General features: G+C 37.3%; 1 protein-coding gene across 1 annotated transcript in view; it reads right to left on the bottom strand.

Moving 5' to 3' along the window:
- Positions 1-22857, bottom strand: part of LOC120774567 (disintegrin and metalloproteinase domain-containing protein unc-71) — a 526730-nt gene that overhangs the window by 59247 nt on the left and 444626 nt on the right. The window contains exons 13-15 of the mRNA XM_040104301.1: positions 8919-9088; positions 2466-2629; positions 1896-1986 (exon numbers count right to left, since the gene is read on the bottom strand). Coding sequence (XP_039960235.1) covers positions 1896-1986; positions 2466-2629; positions 8919-9088 — 425 coding nt within the window. The remainder of the gene's footprint in view (positions 1-1895; positions 1987-2465; positions 2630-8918; positions 9089-22857) is intronic.

Genomic DNA, 22857 nt, shown 5'->3' on the forward strand with positions numbered 1-22857 from the left:
CTGGCTGATGAGCTCGCCCGGTCCGCAGCATCCACTAAAAAGGTAGGGCTGAAGCCCTTCGTCGCGGTGGGTTCCCGTACCTTAAAAAAAGCTACTCCATAGGGAAAAAAGAGTAGACGGAGAGAGATATTGGAAACAACTAACTCCAAGGCATCCGACATAGCAAGTTGCTAATGGGGAGTTACAACCTCGGCAGGCTTAAATATGTAATTGACCTCCCTAGGGCCAAATTCAGACTACCGCATATCAGTCTGCAGACTCAAGTTGAAGGCACTTGGATCCATGTTTCCAAAAAGGGGTCACGCAGCAATATATTGGACTTTAACAATATGCTGGCGCTAAGTGAGCCTTTGTAATTTATGTGATTTTGTATACTCCCTCTTTGACCATCTAATCTAATCTTCGAACAACGAGATATAAAACCTTTGACGTTAAAAAAAAAAAATCACAAAAAAGTTGTGAACACAATAGAAAGACAGATTTGTTATTAAATACTTAATACAAAATGTATGGCTAATAATTTATTACATACATACAGAAGAGGAGAGTGAAATCCGTACAACCCGTCGGTTTGTATATTATTTAAAGAAAGAGTATAGCCGACATGTGTAATTTTCTGCGAAAGGGTTTACTCTTTCGCATAAATTAGTGCTCTGTATACGTTCTATAAAAACTTTAGTTTTTTTTTCAATAGTTTCAAAGTTTAATTCGTGCTCGTGCTTCGTTAAAGCTTAAAGTTCTAGGGAAGATCGGATTATACAAGGTACGTTACAAAGAAAACAGCTTTTTAAATCTAGCGGCTCCTGGTGGCACCGGCTATATTTCGACTGATGCGTTAGATTCTACTACCTTTATCGATTGTTCAGTGATAATTTTATGACATTTCATGGATTCGAAGTGAAGTTATTGCATTTTAAGTGTCAGTATGTTTGTGTTATCGGTACAAAAATGAGCTTCGAACAAAAAGCCAACATTAAATTTTGTTTTAAAATTGGTAAAACCTTTACCGAAACGTTTCAATTGATGAAACAAGTTTATGGCGGTGATTGTCGAAAAATCAGCCGAAATCATCATTGAAATTCATGGAAATGGAATTGAACATCTGCAAAACATCGATTTATCGCATTTTGACCGAACAAATTGAGTGACGATCAAAAATTTCTCAGAATCCAACATTCGAAGAACATTATCAAAGAGGTCAAAAAGGACAAAATCCTTTACAATATTGTGACTGGTGACGAAACGTGGTGTTTCCAATAAGATTCCGAAACAAAAGCCAGAGTGAATGGAAGGCACCGGACGAGCCGAAACCCAAAAAATCGCGCATGGAGAAGCCAAAGTGAAGACAATGCTGATTTGTTTTTATGATTCCAAGGGTGTTGTCCGCAAAGAGTTTGTTCCACCCTGCTAAAACGTTAATGCGGTATTCTACCTTTGAGTTTTGAAGTGTTCGGTGCGCCGTATTCAATGTGTTCGGCCCGAATATCGCGAAGATGAAAGTTGGCGTTTGTTGCATTTACTTTTCGGAAAACTGCATTTTCCCATGAAAGGAAAGCATTATGCAGACGTAGAGGCCATTCAAAAGGCTTGCACCGGCATACTGGCAGCCATACCGGCCAACGAGCTAAAACACTCGTTCGACATGCTTTTGGACCGTGCAAAAACTGTATTAAAGCAGGAGGAGACTATTTTGAATAAAATAGATTGATTTTGCCGAAAAAGCCATTTTTTTTTTTAAGTTCGGTTTACTTTGGAACGCGCCTTGTAGGTCCTTTTAATTAAACTTTGGTACACCGGTAGCTTAGGAGTATTAATGTTAGGTTTTATCTGCTTGCGTTACCCATTTTTTGCAGAGTCAAGTTTGTTGGACCAATATCATAAAAAGTAATTTTTACCTATGTTATTGCTATTAAGAATGTCAATCATATTGTCTTGATAACGGTTACCACTGTTCGTCAGACGTTTCATTTGAGATCTGACATTCCTCTGAGGATAAAAATTCTCTTTTATGAACAATTCTTTAAAGTCCCAAGTTGAATGATACTGTTCCCCACTACCACTTCAGTTATTCCTGTAGGAAGTACAGTTTCTGTCCATTAGCTGACTAGTAGGATGGTAACCCTTTCAATCCAAATTTAAACCATTGCATTTAAACTTCACAGTCTTTTAAGATGTTTATTCTTCTCGTTAGAAAATATAGTGAATAGGTTTGCAACAATTCCCAAGCGTAAAGCGACTAGTATTTTATTTTAAATTCCAAATTAAGCTAGCTGTCACTATCAAGACAACTTACATACACACGATATATACACAATTTCAAATGTATTGACATTTCTAAACTAAACTTTGGCCTTCAATTGTGGCAAAGATAATACCTTTTTCGGTGGCTATAACTACAACTATTATGAACTATTTTAATATTTAAAATTGGTAAATTTTTTAACCTTCATTTCTCTAAAACTCACCTCATTCGGCTTATTGAGTAAACACAACCCATGTCCGGTGCGCAGCGCATCGATATAATCCTTTTTGCTGCACTCGGAGAATTTATAAGGCTGCACATTCTCCTGGCCAACAATCGATTGGGCCATTATGCAGCCATGCCAGTCCCTGCAGAAACACTCCTCACCTGTGAAAAATGGAAAATTAATTAGAACATTCAAAGCAAATAATGCAGCTGCCACTTTAAATGTTGTATAATAGAGAAAAACGGATGTGTGTATGAATATGTGAATATATTTTGGAAATAAATTTTCAGGATAAGTCAAACAATTTAATGGTTGGTAAAACCTGATCATTAAATAAAAGAATTTTTTACGTCATGAACTAAGTTAAATATACACAAATTGTACGCTTTCCATGAATTGCTGCGTTTCGCCATCTTTATTTCGAAGGATTTCTGCTTTATTACTTTAAATATTGATTGCTCCTTTGTTATAATTTTTATACTCTTGTAACATGTTGCTACATAGTATAATAGCTTTTTTCACATAACGGTTGCATGTATCACCCAAAACTAATCGGAATATACATAGGGTTATGTATATATAAATCATCAGAATGACGAGAAAAGTTGAAACCCGGTTGACTTTTTGTCTGTTCGTCTGTGCATCTGTCCATACGTGCAACCCGTAACTTGAATAAATATTGAGATATCAAAATGAAACTTTTGTACATAGGTGCCTTGGCAAGAAACTAAGGACGAGTTTGTAGATGAGCATAATCGGACCACTTTTACGCCCAACAAACGCCTTTAGAGGAAGACATTTAAATTAAGATATTTGTTGTGAGTAGCAAGGGGCAGCTGTGGGCTAAAAAATTTCACATGACCCCGCTCTCTAATAGGTTTAATGTACATAACCCTCAAACAGTTCAAGCCAAAATAGCTAAATTCGCTTAGGATAAGTCCTATAAGAATTCCTACCGTCTCCATATAACGGTACTGTCAAAAACGGCAAAAAGGGCGCTACAAATCAATAACTAAATCCTCGAAAGACATTCAATTTTACCATTGAGGTAGCTTTACAAGATTCGGGATCAAAATTGGACAATGGGCATGAGACCACCCTTGTTTAGGTGAAATCACATATCTCGGGACCTGCTCGACTAATTACAACTAAGTTCGGCAGATGATATAATCTTAACATTTCTATATCACGCCTACTTTCCATATAAAACAATTTAGATTGTTTTTGATTCTATTACTTGCCAGTATACAAATCAAGAAGTGATTAATATAACGAGATAAAGCATACGAACTATCAAAAATTGTTCACATCGAAGCAACAGGGTTCAAGCCCATAGGTACCGAATCCTAGTACCTACTCGTATAATTGACTTTTTACCGAAAACATCCGGCAATGTGTGAGATATATAAATGAAATTCAAGCATAATCTTTTCCTGATATCAGTAAGTCTGTCTATCAGAAATGGATTGAATTGATGCAATACTTTCCTTAGCTCTCAAATACTAAGAGTTTCGAACTTCCTGTTGACTTTATTCCGCATATTTCGGTCAACATGAGAGTTATTTCAGGATAAATGAGAGAACATAATTTCTCACAACAGTATGTATTTGTGCCAGAAATGGATAAAACTTGACCTAGCTCTCATATCACTAATATCAGGATTTTCGAACTCCCCTGCTGATTTTACTCCATATGATTGGTGATTGTATGTTAGGAACGTTGATGAAACCTTGGAAACATTTTACAAGTCTGTGTCCTTTTAACTGTAGGTAGTATCGGCAAAAAAATTGATGAAACCGGGTCAATACTATTTGCTATATTCCCAATATAAGCTCTTAAACTTTTGTCAAAATTAACAGAACGTTTAATATTGGATATACTATAATTTAATTTCAAAAATTTGTGAATTTGGTCTAGCAAGCCTTATGACAAATATGGCGGTCAGGGTATTACTTATGTATACATATATAAAATTGCTTGGTTTCCCAAACTCTGGTTGACGTTTTGCACCTTAAGCTATTTCCCTGGCGTTCACCCCGGCAAGTTCTAAGATTATGAAAAGTTCGGTCACACCAGAAAATAGTGCTTCCTTACTTGCTTTTATTATGTACATACCCTTTCTTCCCAAAAAACTGTACGAATTTTGTACGAATTTGAAGATATCAGACCACTTTAACTGCCATACAAACTAACCGATCAAAATTAAGTTGTTGTTAGCTTTGTTAAGGGAAACTTAAGGATTTTCTTGTTTTATTTATAATTTGTGTAATTTTAAATTTAAATCAATGTTTTTTAGTTTCTATAGCCTTCGAAAAGCAAATCAATTTAAAATATGAAAACCTTGTATATGTCTTTATCTTCTTGTGGTCTTGTGTTGGCGTTGCTTATGCGGCGAAGCATATTTCTTGATGCTCAAATATTTACTAAAATAAATAAGTGTGTGCATGATTGCGCATTCATTGGAATGGCCTGGCACACACACACAAATATACGCACACATACATATATCAGTCTTGTTATTGCTGCCAACAACAGCAAAAATAATCGCTTTTTTAACGTTTCCCTTTTATTTATTTCAATAATCTGTTTTTTTTTTGGTGTTGTTGTTTGGTGTATTATTTACCTTTGAGGGATGCTTGTGTGTGCGTGTGTTTGTCGAACAAAATCGAAATGATGAAAAGAAAAGGCACAAAACTGCGCCCACACCCCCACCCCCCTTTGTTTGTTTGAAATGAAATTTATGAATTTCCATTAAAAGCAAATGCATCACCACTTTGGATACACACACACATGCACACACGTACACACACTGTGTTTGAGCTGAGTGCGGCGGGCGTTTGCATATTATTAACCACCACATACACACACAACCAGCGACGTGGTGTCTGCCAGCTTGGTCATCACTGATGGCTCAAGTCGGTAATGGATGTTTGTGAATCGAAAGCACGCCTCTCAGCCGCAGCGCACAAAAATACAGAATGCTTGTTATAAAATATGTATTTACAGTTATTGGAGGTACTCCACCTCCAACTGTGCGCTCAGATTTGTCCGCTGATTCTACCATGGCGTTAAGCGTTCATCATAAATCAAGCAATTCAGTCGATTATTATGCCGCAAACACATACAAATACACTTACACACTGGTGGATCAAAACCTGGAGCTATGTTGAATAAATGGCTGTTATTGTTGGCTGTTTACATATAGAGTTATAATTTTTTACTGTTGATTTATATAATTTGTTTCTTTACTCCCACAAAAGAAATATAATTTTTGTGCGTAAAAAATAATAAATATGCGTCGGGAGACACATTAGCGAGCGAACAGAGTGATTATCGCGGCGCTGTGAACGCTTTGAAAATTTCTTAAATGGAAATCATATTCAAATGAACTAAAATCATGAATAAGAAATATGAAAGAAAAGAAAATTTGATATTTAAAATTGAAATAAGAAAAAGACAGTAAACTCAACAACTTTTGGGACACTGGAGAGTAACACTACTGCTGAAACTAAGTAATGAAATTTATTCCATTGTTTTTATAAACTCCTACATACATTCTAATAACGAGCTCGTTGTAAATTAATATTTCTTAAAAAGGTCTTCGGAGTCAGAGCAGGGTATAAGATTTTGACTTTAAAAGCCTTTTACTGCTAGTTTCTTAAAGTTTTATGACAACTCGGTCATAGGTGTATGGGTAGATCTTTCACTTTCTTATTCGAACTGCTTTTATCAGCTCAATATATATGTATGTATATTTTCTTGCCCAGAATCCTCCTGTATTAAACTAAAATAGGTTATGGAAAATTTTAATATTATTTATTTGAATTCGGAGTACAGATTGAATACAAGTTCACATGCAAACTTTAGTACAAAGGAAAACTTTCATCTTCGTATTTTTATACCCTGAACAAGATATATTAAGTTGGTCACGATGTTTGTTACACTCAGAAGAAACTTCGGAAACCCTATAAATATATATAACGGGTAATCAAAGTAGAGGTACTTTTTACAATAACCTTTTTTTGACAGGTTACGCGTGAGTCGTGTGAAGCTGCTATTTTTCTTCAATATCGTTTGCATTTCATTTTGGAAAATCCTACGCCTGATTAATGCTTACCAATTGTTCAACTTTATTACAAAAATTCATGTTCCGAGAAGAATGTGTTTCGCGCGCTTCGCTCATCTTATGGTCAACGGTCAATCGGCCTAATGAGCGTACTATTCGCAACATCCTCACCAATCTTGAGACAAAGTATTCTTTATTGGATAGTATTCGACCGAATAGACCACGACCAGCACACAGTGACGAAAATATAGCAGCCGTAGCTGAGAGTGTACACGAAGATCGTGGAAAGTCGATTCGGCACCGTTCGTAGCAACTCGGACTAACGTAAGAAACGACTTGGTACATTTTATGTCCAGATCTTAAATTGAAATCGTACAAAATACAGCTTGTGTAAGAACTGAAGCCGCTCGCGCTTCCCAAGCGACATTGCTTCATTCTATGGGCTCTTTAAAAGTTCAAGCCAAATTTTGTTCGGCGATGAGTTCCTCATTTGTGACGAAGAGATTCAAGAGCTGCCATTTCATCCATAGAAATCAACGGCTGAGTGTGGTTTGTGGGCCGGTGGAATCATCGGTCCATATTTCTTCAAAAGATGCCGTAACCGTCAATGGCGATTAATATTGCGCCATGATAACCGATTATTTGTTGCCTGAAATTGAAGCTCGTGATCTTGGCGACATTTTTTTTTTAACGAAACGGCGCAATTTCCCACACATCGTATCAATCAATGGATTTATTGAGGGAACAGTTCGGTGAAGAGATCGTTTCCCGGGTTCGAGGGGAAACCGAATATACTCGCGGTAAGGCATGCCTGTCGTAAGAGGCGAATAAGATCCTGGCCACCAGTCCAGGGCTGTATGGAAGCTCAACTGGTCGTAGCTTCGGCTACAAGGTCAATACCAAAGACTTTAACCTGGTACCATGGGGAGCAGTAGCCCCTGGAGTTCGCTCCAGTCTGCTCATTGGGTTTGGCTCTTTGTGGAGATTCGTGGTGGCTGTGGTTAAAACCCAAATCGAGGGAAGAACCGACTTTGTCAGTCGAATGTGGAGTTGCATAGCAACCAAGGTGGTTAGTGTGTCCGTGCCACACTGCCGATTGGTACTGAAAATCGTTACCGAGTTTTCAGGGCGCTGATTGACGCATTGTATTGATCCGTTGTGCTTTTGAGTACCGTGGAGTTAAGCTGTCGCCAGCAGGATCCCACGTTAAACACTATCAGACGTTGTTAACCACCAAGATGGTGTGATATCGTAACTTAGACCCTTTTCTGTGAAGGTATGTAAAGTCCATTGTCTGACAATCTGGCTTCGATTCAGGCCTTGGAACAAAACATCGCTCATGTAATTTACCAGTTACGAGTCGAAATGCTCGAACGAGTCATGGAAAATTGAACTCAACAGATAGACTATTTGAGACGTAGCCACGGGCAACATTTGGGAGAGATAATCCTCAAATGATAAACGCCAAATAATGTTTTTTCGAATGATAATAAACACTCTCCATTGCATTTGAAGTTTCTGTGTTTTTTGTTTTAAAGTGGGAAACCTCTACAATGCTTATTTATGAGGATTTTTAAAATTTGATATCATTATTATTTCTTCTGACCAATTACTATTTTTCTGAATTAAAAATAAACTGACAAAATAATACTGAAATCAAAGAACATATTTATTTTATAGTTTATGGAAAACTCTCCTGCAAACAGAATCCACTACATTTTACGCGCCAGAAACTGATTCTCAGCAAAATCAAACCAGTTATGACTCTTGCCACTTATCGGTTAGTATAAAAATAACAGTTTATGTTTGACTTAATGCACATAAATACCTACTTATGATAAAAAGTCTATGAAAGAGTATGCTGATGATAATATAAGAGAAATAAGCACTTCGACGAGCCATTAAAAGCCACCGACATAAAATGGCGTTGCAGATAAATCTTACGCCGAAGCAGCGCGAAGACAAGCGACCATTTGAATAGATAAATGCGCTGTTTACTTTACAATAAATAATTTACTATCAAAAATTGATGAATGCACGGCGGCAAAAGCAAGAATGAAGACAAAGATTGTGCCAAACACCAATGCAATAAATCAGTTTTATGGCGCGATTCATTTTGGTATACCATTAAGATTGTTTACCACGCAAATGAGCGCGTATAAATTTAATGTGGCGACAGTTTTGAGCGATGCAAAGACAGCAAGAACAACAAAAATCAAATAACTTAATTTCACTTAGAACGTCGAGTTAAAAATGAAGGTGTGTGAGTGTATGTGAGTGCATGCAAATTTCGACGACGGTGCGCCGAAGTACATATATATAAATGAGTAAATACAAGTATGTATGAGTGTGCGAATTGTATGCAGTGACTGTAGAGTACTTACGTCCATCATCGTGACCCATGCCGATATTATGGCCAATCATGTGCGCCATCGTGCCCGCCAACAGATGCGGCTCGTAGACATTAATATCGACGCTGATGCCAATCGCACGCGGCGTGCACACAGTCTCCGGCACCGCCATGCCCGCCTCGCCGCCAGCGAACGTCTCGCCGCTATAAAAGTAATAAAAGAAAACCCATAAATATTTATATAAATTCATATATAAGTATGTGTGTGTGTATGTGAGTATTAGTTGGTGGAGCAGCAGTCGGGACTGAATCATAAAAAGTTCATATAAAATTAGCAATGACCACCAACAGCAACCAACAAACAAATTGAAGGCGTAAAAACGCCAACAACGAGATACAAAACACCCACGCCGCGCTGTCCCCCGCTCCGCACCGAGATCACTTTGGCTGCTGATTTTTATTATTTATTTCTTAGTTGTAAAAGTCAATAAAAAAGGTTCGCAGCGCTCAACTCCATAGCGCTGATGAGATACACGCACATCCATATATATATATGTGAGTGAGTGTTTGTTGCACCCGTTTAACGGTCCGCTTTTAAAAATAAATATTTCAACACAAGTGTCCGCAATTACCAATTGAGGATTTATTAAAAATTCATTGGGTCACCGAAGGACAGCGAGTGCCGCTCAAGGTTGATTGGCACCCCGGCAGTGTGTGTGTGTCTGTGCGGTGTTGGGTTTGGGTTACATGTACCCCGGTAGTTATGTGGCTGTGTAGGGGCGCCGGGTGTTTCATAAGTTCAATCAGTGCAAATGAATTTAAAACTTTTTGTAACACGCCAGCGGCACTTCGTCTCAAATCTCAAATGAGGTATAGCGCATAAATAACGGTAATTGCGCAGGAATGCAGCGAATATTTAAAGTAAAAAGAATAAAAAAGTAAAAACAAAAAAAGGATCCCAAAAGTGCTCGAAAAGGTTGGTTGCCAAAAGGCCGTTTTATTGAGTATTAAATTTAATTCATTATTCAGGCGGCGTTAGTTTACACAACAACAAAGGTAGAAAACTTATAATCAAAGGTTATGCAAAGGTGTATTTTGCTGTCAAAAGAATATTAAGACGTAAACGTTTAAAGTTTGGCATGCCTTTTCCGCTTTAAGTGCCCCTGAGGTGCTGAGCTTCAGGCGCCAAAGGATATGATTATCGGGTTATTGAAGATGATTGCTTTATAGCTGTCGCGTGGCTGTGAAATAATGAAGGTGGCCAATCTCTGATTTCATACAAAGTGGTTGTTTTTGGTATGCAAAATAATTGAAGTAAATATTTTGGAAAAGTTATAACTTAAAAGACATTTAAGATTAAGAGGGATATTGGAATTAACTTGATTTGATTTTGTAAAAACTATTAAGTGTATATCTACTAGTTTCCAGTAGCCTACAATTAAAGCTGTTGCGAATATAACTTCGAATATTACAAAACACTGCGAAGTAAACGAAATATTAAGGTTACTGAAAGATTCAGATCACCGAAGGGGAACTCACGTTAACAATAAAATTGAGATCCGAAATAATAATTTTTCTCTCTGACACTGCTTTCTCACACTCCACTGGTAACGATAAGTTACAAAAAACCATGATTAGATATAATGCTAGAGACATCCTTAATTTTTCTCGTCAAATGTCAAAAGATGCTGGCAAAATTTTAAGGTCTATGAGTTTGGTAAAGTCAGTTTAATAGTACGGTCGTAGCAGGGATCTCACTTGAACAGCTTCGAACGCCGGTTCGTTGGTTGCACCTAAAACTCCTTTAAAGTAGATCATAAGACGCTCACAAATCTGTGATTGATCAAAGATCTGTGATCTGTGAGGATATCATAGATTTGTTGAGACGGCTAATGCCAGTTTCGGCTGTAACTCCGGGTTCGCCAAAGTTGAGACTGCTGAAATGTCTCAATTTCAGCCTTACAACGGCTGGACAATGCAGAAGAAAGTGTTTGGATTCTTCCACCTCACCCTTTCCATACAACTTTGACAAAAAAAAATCACAAAATTGTTAGCTCAGGGCAAACTGGTTATTGAGACACGTTATGACTCTAAGTTAGATGCATAAAAGACAAAGTTTATAACTAAATTCCAGTAAACAAACATAAATTGATGCCGCTGGTGCCGCTATTGTAAGAGAAATATTTTAACGTGAAGTGCACTCTCCTATAGGAATATGAATCATAATGTTGTTTTTACTGCTTGTGGAAGTGGCATTGTCCGCGGTCTTAAAAAAAATGGTAATGAGCAAAGAAATCGCATAATAAAATCACAGAGGGCTTTGTGTGGGGTGACTGTTCTCTTCGTTGGCGAGTGTCACGAATTGATGTATCCAGTTTCGACTTGCTCTTGTGCTGCAATACTTCATATTCTCGTACTGCAACACATTTTGTTCTACATATTTGAGTATGTTCCAATTTTTTATTTCCAAACGAGGATGTTATCACCGCCAGACGTGTTAAGAAATGTGAAGAATCGCTGAGGCAGGTGATATGAGCTAAAAGGAGACTATCTTCAGGAATATTAAAATCGCAATTGTTTAAACAAATCTAGAGTTTCTTTTGTAGGCTGCATAGTTATTGAAAAAACTACGTATAGACATTTGTTTGTATTTGGATTATGTTGCGCAGTGATGTATGGTTAACGCCGATCTCATAATGTGACAAGATCTTGCATAAAAATACTCGCAACATACTAATTCTTATATACAAGGTCTGTCGCAAAAGAAATAGAACTTTTTAAATATAACTGTTTCTGGTGGCGCCACCTATTGGTGGGTATGTGAAATAAAAATTTGATCTCTTGTTGACATTTCGTAAAAATTTTAAGACAATTCGATAACTACCGTTCAAAAAGTGACAGCAGCTTTTGGTCATCAGTCGTAAAATGCATTTTGAACAAAGAGCAAATATTAAATTTTGTTTAAATTTTGTTTTAAACTTGGGAAAACGTTTACTGAAACATTTCAAATGATGAAAAAAGTTTATGGTGATCATATGGTTTAAGCGATTCCAAGAAGGACGTGAGGACCTCTGTGACGATCAGAAGTCGGTCGTCTTCAGAAGTCAAAAATAAAGACAATGCTGATTTGTTTTTACGATTCCGAGGCTATTGTACACCGAGAGTTCGTCCCACCTGGCCAAACGATTAATGCTGTGTTTTACCTTGGTGTTATGAAGCGTCTTTTGTCACGCATTCGTCGTGCTCGACCACAATACCGTGAGGCAGGGTCCTGGCGCCTGTTGCACGATAATGCGCCGTGTCATCGGTCGACGCTTGTCACTGATTTTTTGACAAAAAACTCCATATTAACCATTAATCACTCACCCTACTCACCTGATCTGGCAGCCTGTGATTTTTACCTATTTGGAAAACTTCATTTGCCCATGAAAGGACACTGGTTTCAGGACATTTCAGTTATCCAAAAGGCGACGACCGATATTGTCAAGAGCATTCCGAAAAATGACCTTAAAAACTCATTTGAAATGCTAATTGACCGAGCTAAACGCTGTATCGAAGTACAAGGAAACTACTTTGAATAAAAAAATATAACTTTTGAAAAATATTAATTTTTTGTTGTTTTTTTAACAGTCCTGTTTTTTTGCGACAGACCTTGTATTCTGTAATAAAGGCAATTAAACAAAGGACCTTTTATAATACAAAAAATCTAATAGAGTATGTTACAAGATGTTTTTGGAACAGTTAGAAAAAGAGCTTACAATCGCTTTGGAGAGTCTAGATGGTATGCATTCGGTTTCTTTTTCAAATTCGAAAAAACACGAAAGTATTGACGATAAGGTGTGAATTTGACGTAATTAATGGCAGATATGGCAGGAATAATACATATGACATTTTTTTCTTAAAGGGAATTCTTATATTTTCATGCTCGAAGACTGCAAACTATTATTTACATTTAATCATAGAACCACCGCTTATTTTAAGAGGTTATAAACAGTTAGATTTCCAAAAAACTCAATTTTTTTTAATTTTATTTACTTAATTTACATATATTTAAGAGTACACACAGAAAATTTCATATTGTTCCGGATAATGTTTTCGAAGTTATGCGCAAATTTGAAAAGACATTTCGGAGTGCTTGGAAGTATACGGCCAAACTTTAAACGCGTTTTTCTCAAAATGGTGTCTTCAAAGTCGGTGACCAACATCACTCGAAAACGGTGGCACCGATTAGTCTCAAATTTTGTCACAAACTTCTTAAATATATTATGTATATTTTTCAGTAATTAACCGAAGACTTTTTCTCACTGATAAATATTTTTTATATGCAATTTTATGCCGAAATTTTGGTCAAAAACCGATTTTGATTTTTGAAAAACCGCCATTTGTCAAAATAGTTTACGGTGCTTGTTCCTTCGATTTGCTTTATTACATTTAGCATTACTTATAGGAGGATTATTAGATTTAGCATTTTTAATTTCAGAGGATTCGGTTTAGAGATATGTATATGTAGCGGTCCCCGCAAGACGTCTTTTTTGAGAGGAGCTCCCGGAGATCAGTTGTAGTTTCTATCTAAATAACTATTTTTACTAATACAGTTGTAAAATATCATAATTTGTGTACAAGTTTTTGGATCAGTAAATTTAAGAGTTTTCTCAGGAAAAGTTCTAACTGTATATAACCCCTTAAAAAAATTATTAAGTTTAGAAAAATAGTTTTTGGGTCAGTAAATTTAAAAGTTTTCTCGGAAAAAGTTCTAACTGTATATAACCCCTTAAAAAAATGATTAAGTTTTGGAAAAAAAATTTCTAAATATATATTTCCTTAAAAATAGTAAGATATAGTTTTTCCCATTCAAATGTGTGACAAAGTATCCGTCACAAACTGTTCGTGCATAAATTCTTAATAAGAGGGAAGAGCAAAACACCAACAACAAACAAACAGGCTGCTGTTCCTTGCCGAGCTTGCTTCAGCCAAGCGCACGTGACTAACATTTGCGCGGGCTCAAAAAGCAGGAAAATATTCACACATGAACGTAAATACAAATACACTAACACGCACATAGCCACATTTAGAGTCTCCAAATGGCCAGCAAACATTTTGCAACGTTCAAGCTAAGCGCTTTAAGCAAAGCTGCAGAGGAAAGCAGACCAAGCTGAGAGGCAGGGTAAAAAGCACGACATACTTACATATATACATTTACATGTAAATGTATATGCACACACTCACACACGAACGCACTTTGCAATGCACGCCGCCACATTTCCGCCTTTACTTTTGCGCGCATTTCCGCTTCCTTTAGCAAACTAATGCCATAAAAAGCTTATATACGAATGAATATAGAAATATGCAAATAAACACACGCACACACACGTGCGCTAATGCGAATACATGTTGGCTAAATGGGCGTTTGAAGTACGCCTGAGTGTGTATTAGTATTTAAGCGTTTCGGTTGCGCGGCGCGGAGGGCGGAGGAGGGTAACGTAGTAGTTGTGCGGGCAGTCAAGGCGTTGATTTTTTGTTGTTTTTGCGTCAACGTTACCTTGTTGCTGTTGTTGTTGTTGTTTTGCATGTAAGCATTTCGTTCGCCTTCGTTGCTAAGCCGTTTAGCCGTATAGTCGCTGAGGCGCTTAAGCGTTTAGCTGCCAAGTGTGCCTTATGTATTCATATTGCCATATATATAACGGCGAGTATTTATTTATGTAATAGTTTTTATTGGTTTATGTAATTGGCACAAGCGCCTGGCGCAAACTGCCGACCACCAGTCAAATAGGCAGCAGTAGCAACAACAACAAAAACAGAAAACCAAAAGCAAAAGTAAAATAATAAAAATAAAAGTATAAAATAAACCGGTTGTCGGCCGTTCCGCCGTTATTATTGCCGTTGTTTTGCGCTTGGCACAAATCTACTTTAATAAAGTAGGAAATTACGCACAGCCATCATAGCGATTTTCACCCTTTACGCTACACACACACATCGCCAAATTATTGTTCATTGAGGCAGTGTTATGTAGCAACACATCTCGTTTGCTTTCACTTTGACTTTGTGAAAAATATACTTGCATATATATACATATATTATTCAAGTACTTTTTCGACCCGAAAAATTGGTGGTCCGAAAGGGGCAATGTCGATATACCTGTAAGTTGAGCGCTGCTGAAAGTTTCAGCCCCTGTTGTCAAAATACGATTTAACTGGTCGTGGAACATAGTAAGGCTGACCGTTTTCACAATAAAAAATGTGTTTCCGGAAGCAATCCCTATTAAGGTTTTCCCCATAAATAGTTTCTAGAAGCTCATATTACAGCATGCTCTTCAGATCCCACCAAATACAGAGCGTTAGTACTATTCGGCTTTGCCATTGATTCTGTTGATTTGCCAGCTTGAAAATACAATTTTTAATGCTTGGGGTTGCCTTAATTGATCCATTCTTCATAATACTTGTATATATCATTTCTTTATAGCTTTCAAGCAGCATTTTTGGTATGCAAAATCGTCTTTTAACGTCTCTTAGCTTCAATTCATATGACATCCAATCAATTTCCTTGATTATAAATATATACGACGGATTTTAAACCCTTTCGAATGGCTTCTTGAGTGATTCCCAACGATTGGCGAGCTCTTCTTGCGTTTATCAACAATCTGCAAAGAGTAAAGCCTCCAGTTTCTTATCTTTCAACTTATTGGCAATCATAGTACTTTGTCTACCAAGCCTAAGTCACCACTTATAATCATATAAACCACTTGGGCACTTGGCAATCCGCACAAATTTATTTATACAAGTAGACTCAATATACATATATATTTATTTACACAGTCAACTTTACTTCACTTCAACAAGTCTTGTATTGAATATACATATTTGATAGGATTGACTGCGGAAAAGGTTTTGGTATATATGTATTTGGTAGCTTGACAGAGGATCATATCTATCAGCTGTTCCTCTACGGTCATACTCTCGATGCTCAATCGCCCAGAAGGACTGACGATCAGAAAGATTTGGTAGCGAATCACATGTTATGAGCTGCTCGTCTACAGCTCAAGGTATTTCGGATCAGTACTGTCAACAATTAGATTATATGAAGTTACAAATAACCTAGAAGCGGCCAGATTCGGCTAATAAGAGAGGAATTCTATTCGATCTCAACACCAGAAAATACACTTCAATAATGGCTTGCTAGAAGGTCTGAAGATTTTTCTGCATCCATCTCATAGTACAGATCTGCCTCCTTCTTGTATTATATTATAGATTGTGACAAAAAAGCAGCCAGAAATTGTAATTTAAATTCCCCGGATAAATTTCAAAGACAAATTTTTTGCTGTCAACCAGTTTATTTACGGAAGCTGCTTAAGTCGGTACACCTCATTAGTGCGTTGCGACTTTTACAATGAATACAAATATCGAAAAAAAAATTTTTGTCTTAAATTGTGTATTTTTAATCAAGTTTCGTGTACGGAATCGTTGCGAATATTGGAAAAGGCTTACGGTGATTCAGTTGTATCACGAGCTTACGAGTGGCACAAAGCGTTCAGAGATGACTTTCCACCTCTTCAACTGATGAAAATATGATAAAAGTGAAAAATATGGTGATTGAAAATCGTCAGGAAAGTAATAGAAAGATGGCAACAGAGCTCATAATCTTTCGCGATTCTGTTTGAATGATTTTGGAACGTGTTCTTGCTTAACTCGCCCCGATAAAGCTGCATTTTTTTTTCAAAAATAGCACTATTGTGACCGAGTTGAAAGCTTAAAACGCAATGAGTACCATAGAGTAGCAACCATATTCCCCAGATTTGGATCCGTATGATTTTTTCTTCTTCCCCACCAACTGAAATTGCCTCTCCGTAGAACAGTCGATGAATCAGTCATTTGAACAGAAGTGTTTCGAGACTGGAAGAATCGTTGAAATATGTGTGTTATATCTGGTGGGTATTACTTTGAAGGCGATCAAATAAATGTTGATAAACAAATATTTGGGTTTTGGAGTATTATTTAAAAAGTGGACTTTTGCAGGACTTGTTTTTATAACAATATGATATACAATTTTCCTTTCAAACAAAATAATTTCATAAAGCAATGCCTGATAAAAATTAGGAGTAGTTAAAAAAGTAACCACCAAAAACCAACTCGACAACCCTGGCTCTCACTTTCCACTACTTGTATGAAATGCTTACAATTTCAGCACGACACACAACACATTTCAAGGCTAAGCGAGGCAAATGTAAAGCCAGCAGAAACGCATAATAACACTTTGCTAAGGCAGAGGCCTGTGGAGCCCAAAAACGCAGAAGGAAAAGCTGGCAGAACTGCCACAAAAAATCAAACGAAATGAAAATGTAGCCATTCAGTTTGTTATGGCAAGTGAAAAATTATGAAAATGAAAATCAGCTGCAAGGAGAACCAAGCGTAAATAATAACAAACGGCACAACAACAAAACTAACGACCATAAGCAGATTTTTATATATGTATATATGTATATATGTATGTATGTGGGAAAGCAAGTCTGTGCATAAGCTGAAAACGTGTAGCGAAAATGCGAAATCGCTTCAAAGCCTACTCAAGCAAGTGTGTACGTGTGTATCTGTGAGCTAGGGTGCATGGGTGTATGCGGGCCTAACGCCTAACGCATCGTACACATCAAGCAAACAACCTACTTAGTCAGCAAATGCACGGGCGTATAAGCAACTTCCGCTAGCACCAGTTAAGGCTTACAGCTTTCGCTTATGATTCCTTTGATCTGCAGTCGCCGTCGCTGAAGTCGTCGGCGAGGCTAACCAATGTGCATTAACTCGACTGGAGGGAGTAAGTAGCAGTTAAAGTAAATGTGCCAGAAGAATGAGTGCGTGTAACTAGCGAGGCGAGTTCGCCATTTTGCTCTCCAACTGTTTATATTTTTGTAGATGCCAATTGCTGCTGAGCAGCTCAAACCACCCGCTTTCGAGAGCGAGCAAAATAAAAGCTAATGATATGTAAATTTTGTAGATGTTTGCATAAATTTGCGAAATCGCATTTCTTGTGGTGCGAAAGTACCAACACAAGCATATATAAGACGGCACATATACAAACTTTATACAAGCATATGCGTCACACATACACTTATATGTGTATGTAGTGGCAATACCTGGTCTAGACTTGCGCTTGATTACGCTTACGCATAGCTGCGAAAGAGTCAAGCTTGCTATTTTTCATTTTATTTCAGATTTTATAGCTTAGCACGTTTGCTGGCGCTATAAATACTTTAGATGCAGCATTTTTTTCAGTTTGCTGTTGCTGCGCCAGCACGATTGCGGCCGGTGAATTTGCGCAAGTGTTGATGTGCAAAAAGTTGTTATGTTCACACTTTTATAACTTTTGGCTTTTAACTGTTTTTCTTGCCGTTTTGGTAAGTTGCAGACGTTGGCATTTTTAGGTTATGATGAACACATTATTTATTATTGTAATTTTATACGGTAATTTAAGAAGTTGCTTGCGTTAAAAAATTATGTACTGAAGAATTGAAGTGGAGTCGGTGGTGTTAAATAGTGAAATAGCTGTACTTTTTCAACGTCATAAGAACTTGAATTAGTAGCTCATAGTATACTAGATAGTGCTAATAGTCGGATGCGTAAAAGTAGTAAGAAACTAATGAGGTCATATGTGGAGTAGTAGAAATCTGAAACTCATAAAGAGCTAATTTAAGGTGTCAGAAGTTAAAGGTCAGTTTCTTCTCAATTTTTGCTTTCTGCCATCATTGTAATTAAACCCAACTGGAAACGACCTTTTTTCCAATTAGATTTTTACAGTTTTTGCAGCAGTTAACGAGGAACCATTCCGAGAGCAATATGTTTCTCTATTATCAAGTCTAAAAAATTTATTATTAGCTTTTAAGTATCTCTCTTCCGCCTTTTTCTCGCCTTTCTAGTCACCAAACCATTTTAAACCGTCTGCAGAAGGATATACAAAAAAGGCTTGATGTTGGGTGCCGCATGATTTGACGCAAAAAACCTTCTGGACCGTATCAACGCCTGCGATATGCTGCTGAAACGGAACGAACTTGACCCATTTTTGAAGCGGATGGTGACTGGCGACGAAAAATGGATCACATGCGACAATATCAAGCGAAAACGGTCGTGGTCGAAGGCCGGTGAATCGACCCAAACAGTTACCAAGCCGGGATTGACGGCCAGGAAGGTTTTGCTGTGTTTTTAGTGGGATTGGAATTGAATCATCCACTATGAGCTGCTCCCATATGGCCAAACGCTTAATTTTACCATCTACCGCAAAGAATTGGACCGTTTGAAGCAGGTAATCGACCAGAAGCGTCCCGAATTGGACAACAGGAAGGGTTTTACTAGGACAACGCCAGACCACACACTTCGTTGATGACTCATCAGAAGCTACGGGAGCTCGCACGGGAGGTTTTATTGCATCTACCATATCGCATCCACCGTACATAGCGCCAAGTGATTACCACCTGTTCCAGTCCATGGCGAACGCCCTTGTTGGAGTAAAGTTGAACTCAAAAGAGGTTTGTAAAAATTGGCTATCCGAGTTCTTCGCAAATAAGGAGGGGGTTTTTACGTGGGGGGTATTACGATGTTGCCGTCTAGATGGAAACAGATTACCGAACGAAACGGCACATATTTGAACCAAAACCGATCATTGTAACACTTCTTATAAAGCATTGAATATAGAGCAAAAAAGTGGAAGGGAGATATTTGACAACCTTATGTTATTTTCCATTAGATGTATTTAGTTATATACATATATCTCGCGTTGTAAAACCACAATCGCGAAATATTTGAAACATATGGCTTTAGAAAGATAATATTTCATACTAAAAAACTTCTCAGACAGCTTTGTGATTGCTCGACACAATAGTGTTCGAACTCAAGTTAAAAATGAATAGCAGTGAAGAGAAAATATATAACATTTGATAGTTCTATGCGATAAAGTTTGAATATGTGCTTAATGTTCTCCTTTCCGCTTAGGTGATTTTAATATAAAAGTAATACCAAGTCCCCGATCATTGACAACCTCAAGCAAAACCGGTCGGAGTCAAATTGGCTTGAGACCGGGCCAATTGTCACCAAGCCAGGATCGACTGTCAGATAGATTTTGGTATGATTTTGGTATGTTTTTGATGGTTTTGGTAAGGAATCATCTACTATCAGCTGCTGTACTACGGCAAAATTAATTATCAAAAATTGCCGTTTGAAGTTAGCAATCACCCAGAAACGATGGAATCGATAGTGGCTCGCCAGAAGACCCAGTAGCTTAGGTTTATAGTCCGGTTCTTAAACGAAGTGATTATTTGCTTATTTCTGTCTACGGTGAATAATTTTGCGGGTGAAAAATTTGCCTCAATTGAAGCTTATGAAAATCGACTGACCCAGTTGCCAATGGGGATGAGATTTGCTACGAGAGCGGCAATATATTCTACGTTCAAAATGTCAACAAATCATCGAACAAACGGTGCATATTCGATTTTTAGATTTCGTTTTACTATGCCTAGTCTAATATTTGCCTAGTTGTACTCCAACCGTAGAGGTTAGAGAAAGAGGCTAGGTAACCAGTCAGTTCTATATAACTAACCTATATATTTTCCGGTTTGTATCGCTAACAAAACCAAAAAAGATAACTAGATTTCCAAAGCTTAAGTTAAAAAATATAAAGGAAGAGAAGTATGTAGATGAAATGGTGATGAATAAGGGGGTTACGTAGGTTTACGGGTTTTAAAAAACCTTATTTTTTATTGCCTTATGTAAAAATTAATGCAGCTAGGCTAAAGGCGCCGTCTTTAAACGCGTTTTGCACGAAACTGTGATTTTGAAGACGGTTGGCAAGATTTCACGAGAACTGCTCAACCCATCTTCATGAAATTTTACACAGGCCTTTAAGATAGAAGACTTAAAGGCTTGGGCGAAGGATTCTTTCACTTTAGATGATTCTGTGAGGAGTCATCCTGCCAATGCGAGCACATCTTTTTCCGAGCGGTTACCGAAAATGGCGGCGCAATGGCCGAGTTTAAAATTTGTTTTCCTAAATTTCAGAAATTATTTGTTAAAAGTGTATATTTATAACAGTAAAAATTTCTCATAAAATATTTCATTTTTATATGAGAAAAAAGTTGTTGAAAAAATGATACTTTTTACTCGAGGAAACTCATGCAACCGCTTAAGACAAGACACAACAACTATTATCTTTGAATCTGTATATTCAGACTGACGACTTATTTCGATGTGAAAATTTCAACATTACAAATAATGCAGTTCACCTGTTGGTTATAACATTTGAAGAAAGGTAGCAAAATTTAAAAATAGATGCAATGAACACCAAATTGAAAATAAGGATAAAAGTTACTTTATCCCAAAACCATATATAATATACTACACACGCTTTTGCCCTTCTACACAAGCGTACCCGACAATATTTACAACATCTATGCATCAACACATAAACATCCGATCATTCAATTGGGATCAATAAACCCAAAACCCAACTCATCCTCACCAAATCCCCAAAGAAACGAAGTTACGGCGATATTAAAAATAGTTTCTAAATTCATTAGTCTGACGCATAAAAAATTAGCTTATATACATATCTTCAGTTTTTTTTTTCAATATCGAGTGAATGTGTGTATGCATGTGTGGGTAAACGAGTAGACGATAAATATCCTATTTGTTGATGTCCTCAAATAAAATATTGATGGGCGACATTGGTCGTTGTGGAGAGTTGACAAATATACATACTCTTGCAGGTATGTTTCCATATGTATATATGAACACATGTATGTACAATCATGGGTGAACACATTGAAATATGCACTCGAAAGCAGACGTGAGCTATTCGGCCATTTACGCTGCCATCAAAAAGACTGCGAAACTTATTGGCGAACATTTGCACGTTTCGTGTCCCCAACACACCCGCATACACACATACATACACACATAATACACGCACATATCAGTGGGAATTAATAAATAAATAATTTATTGGCGTTGTAGTCAATTTACAGCCGAGCGCGGTCCAATATAGGCTAGTCTATTTTTGAATTTATATATACTTGTACATACAGATCCAAAATGATTGTGTCACGGCGCAAAACTGTATACACTTTGGGTCTGACGCGTATATATCTACATAAAATAAACGTAATACTGTAGGGAAATCAATAGTTTTTGGTTCTATTACTAAAAAGTAGTAAATAAAAGTGGGCACTTGATGAATTGCACCAACTGTACTTATATAAACTTATACAAATATGTATATGTTTCACTGTTTCTGCTCTTATTTCGTTTCTGGGACCACGAACCTACCACGACGACTATATGAAACGTGACCAATATTCCCAGATGTAGAAAAAAACCGTCCACTTCTCTAATATTAAGAAAGTAATGTGGTAGTAGCTTCAAAGTTGAGTCCAATTGTACCACATGTATGTATAAGTATGTATATGTGTAACTATAGTGTGCGTTAGTATCGTAAAAAGATTATGATCCCATGCCACAGGTCATTTACGTACATTTTAAATTGCAACAGCTCGCAGAAATGCCACCTACTCTGCTACTTAACCGCTTAAGAAGATGCGTGCGTAGAAATATTCATGAAAAATTTGCCGGAATTTCCTCACTGGTGTGGTGTGAGTTAATGTATACGACGAAATAAGTAATGAGGTATAATTTAGGTTGGCGTAGGCTAAAGTGGAGGCGGTGACTTCTTTATTTCAACTTATCAAGGAAATGTATGCACCTTTCAAGACCGGAGCATACTCTTGTTAAAGCCCCAGAGGTGATCTAGTAAGCGATGCCCAGAGCATAACGCCAGGAGAGGGCGAATCCGATTCCTCAATCGATGACGATGGAGCAGACGTTCCATTGCCCGACTGAAGAACAACGCGGCGAAGAACTGATAAAGATCATATATCAGCTTCTTTGTAGATTATGGTTGGAGGAAAGCATACTCGACTAATAGAATTTAGGTGTGCTTTGCCGAAT

This window comes from Bactrocera tryoni, chromosome 4 (genome assembly GCF_016617805.1).
Source record: "Bactrocera tryoni isolate S06 chromosome 4, CSIRO_BtryS06_freeze2, whole genome shotgun sequence".
Classification (NCBI taxonomy): Eukaryota; Metazoa; Arthropoda; class Insecta; order Diptera; family Tephritidae; genus Bactrocera; species Bactrocera tryoni.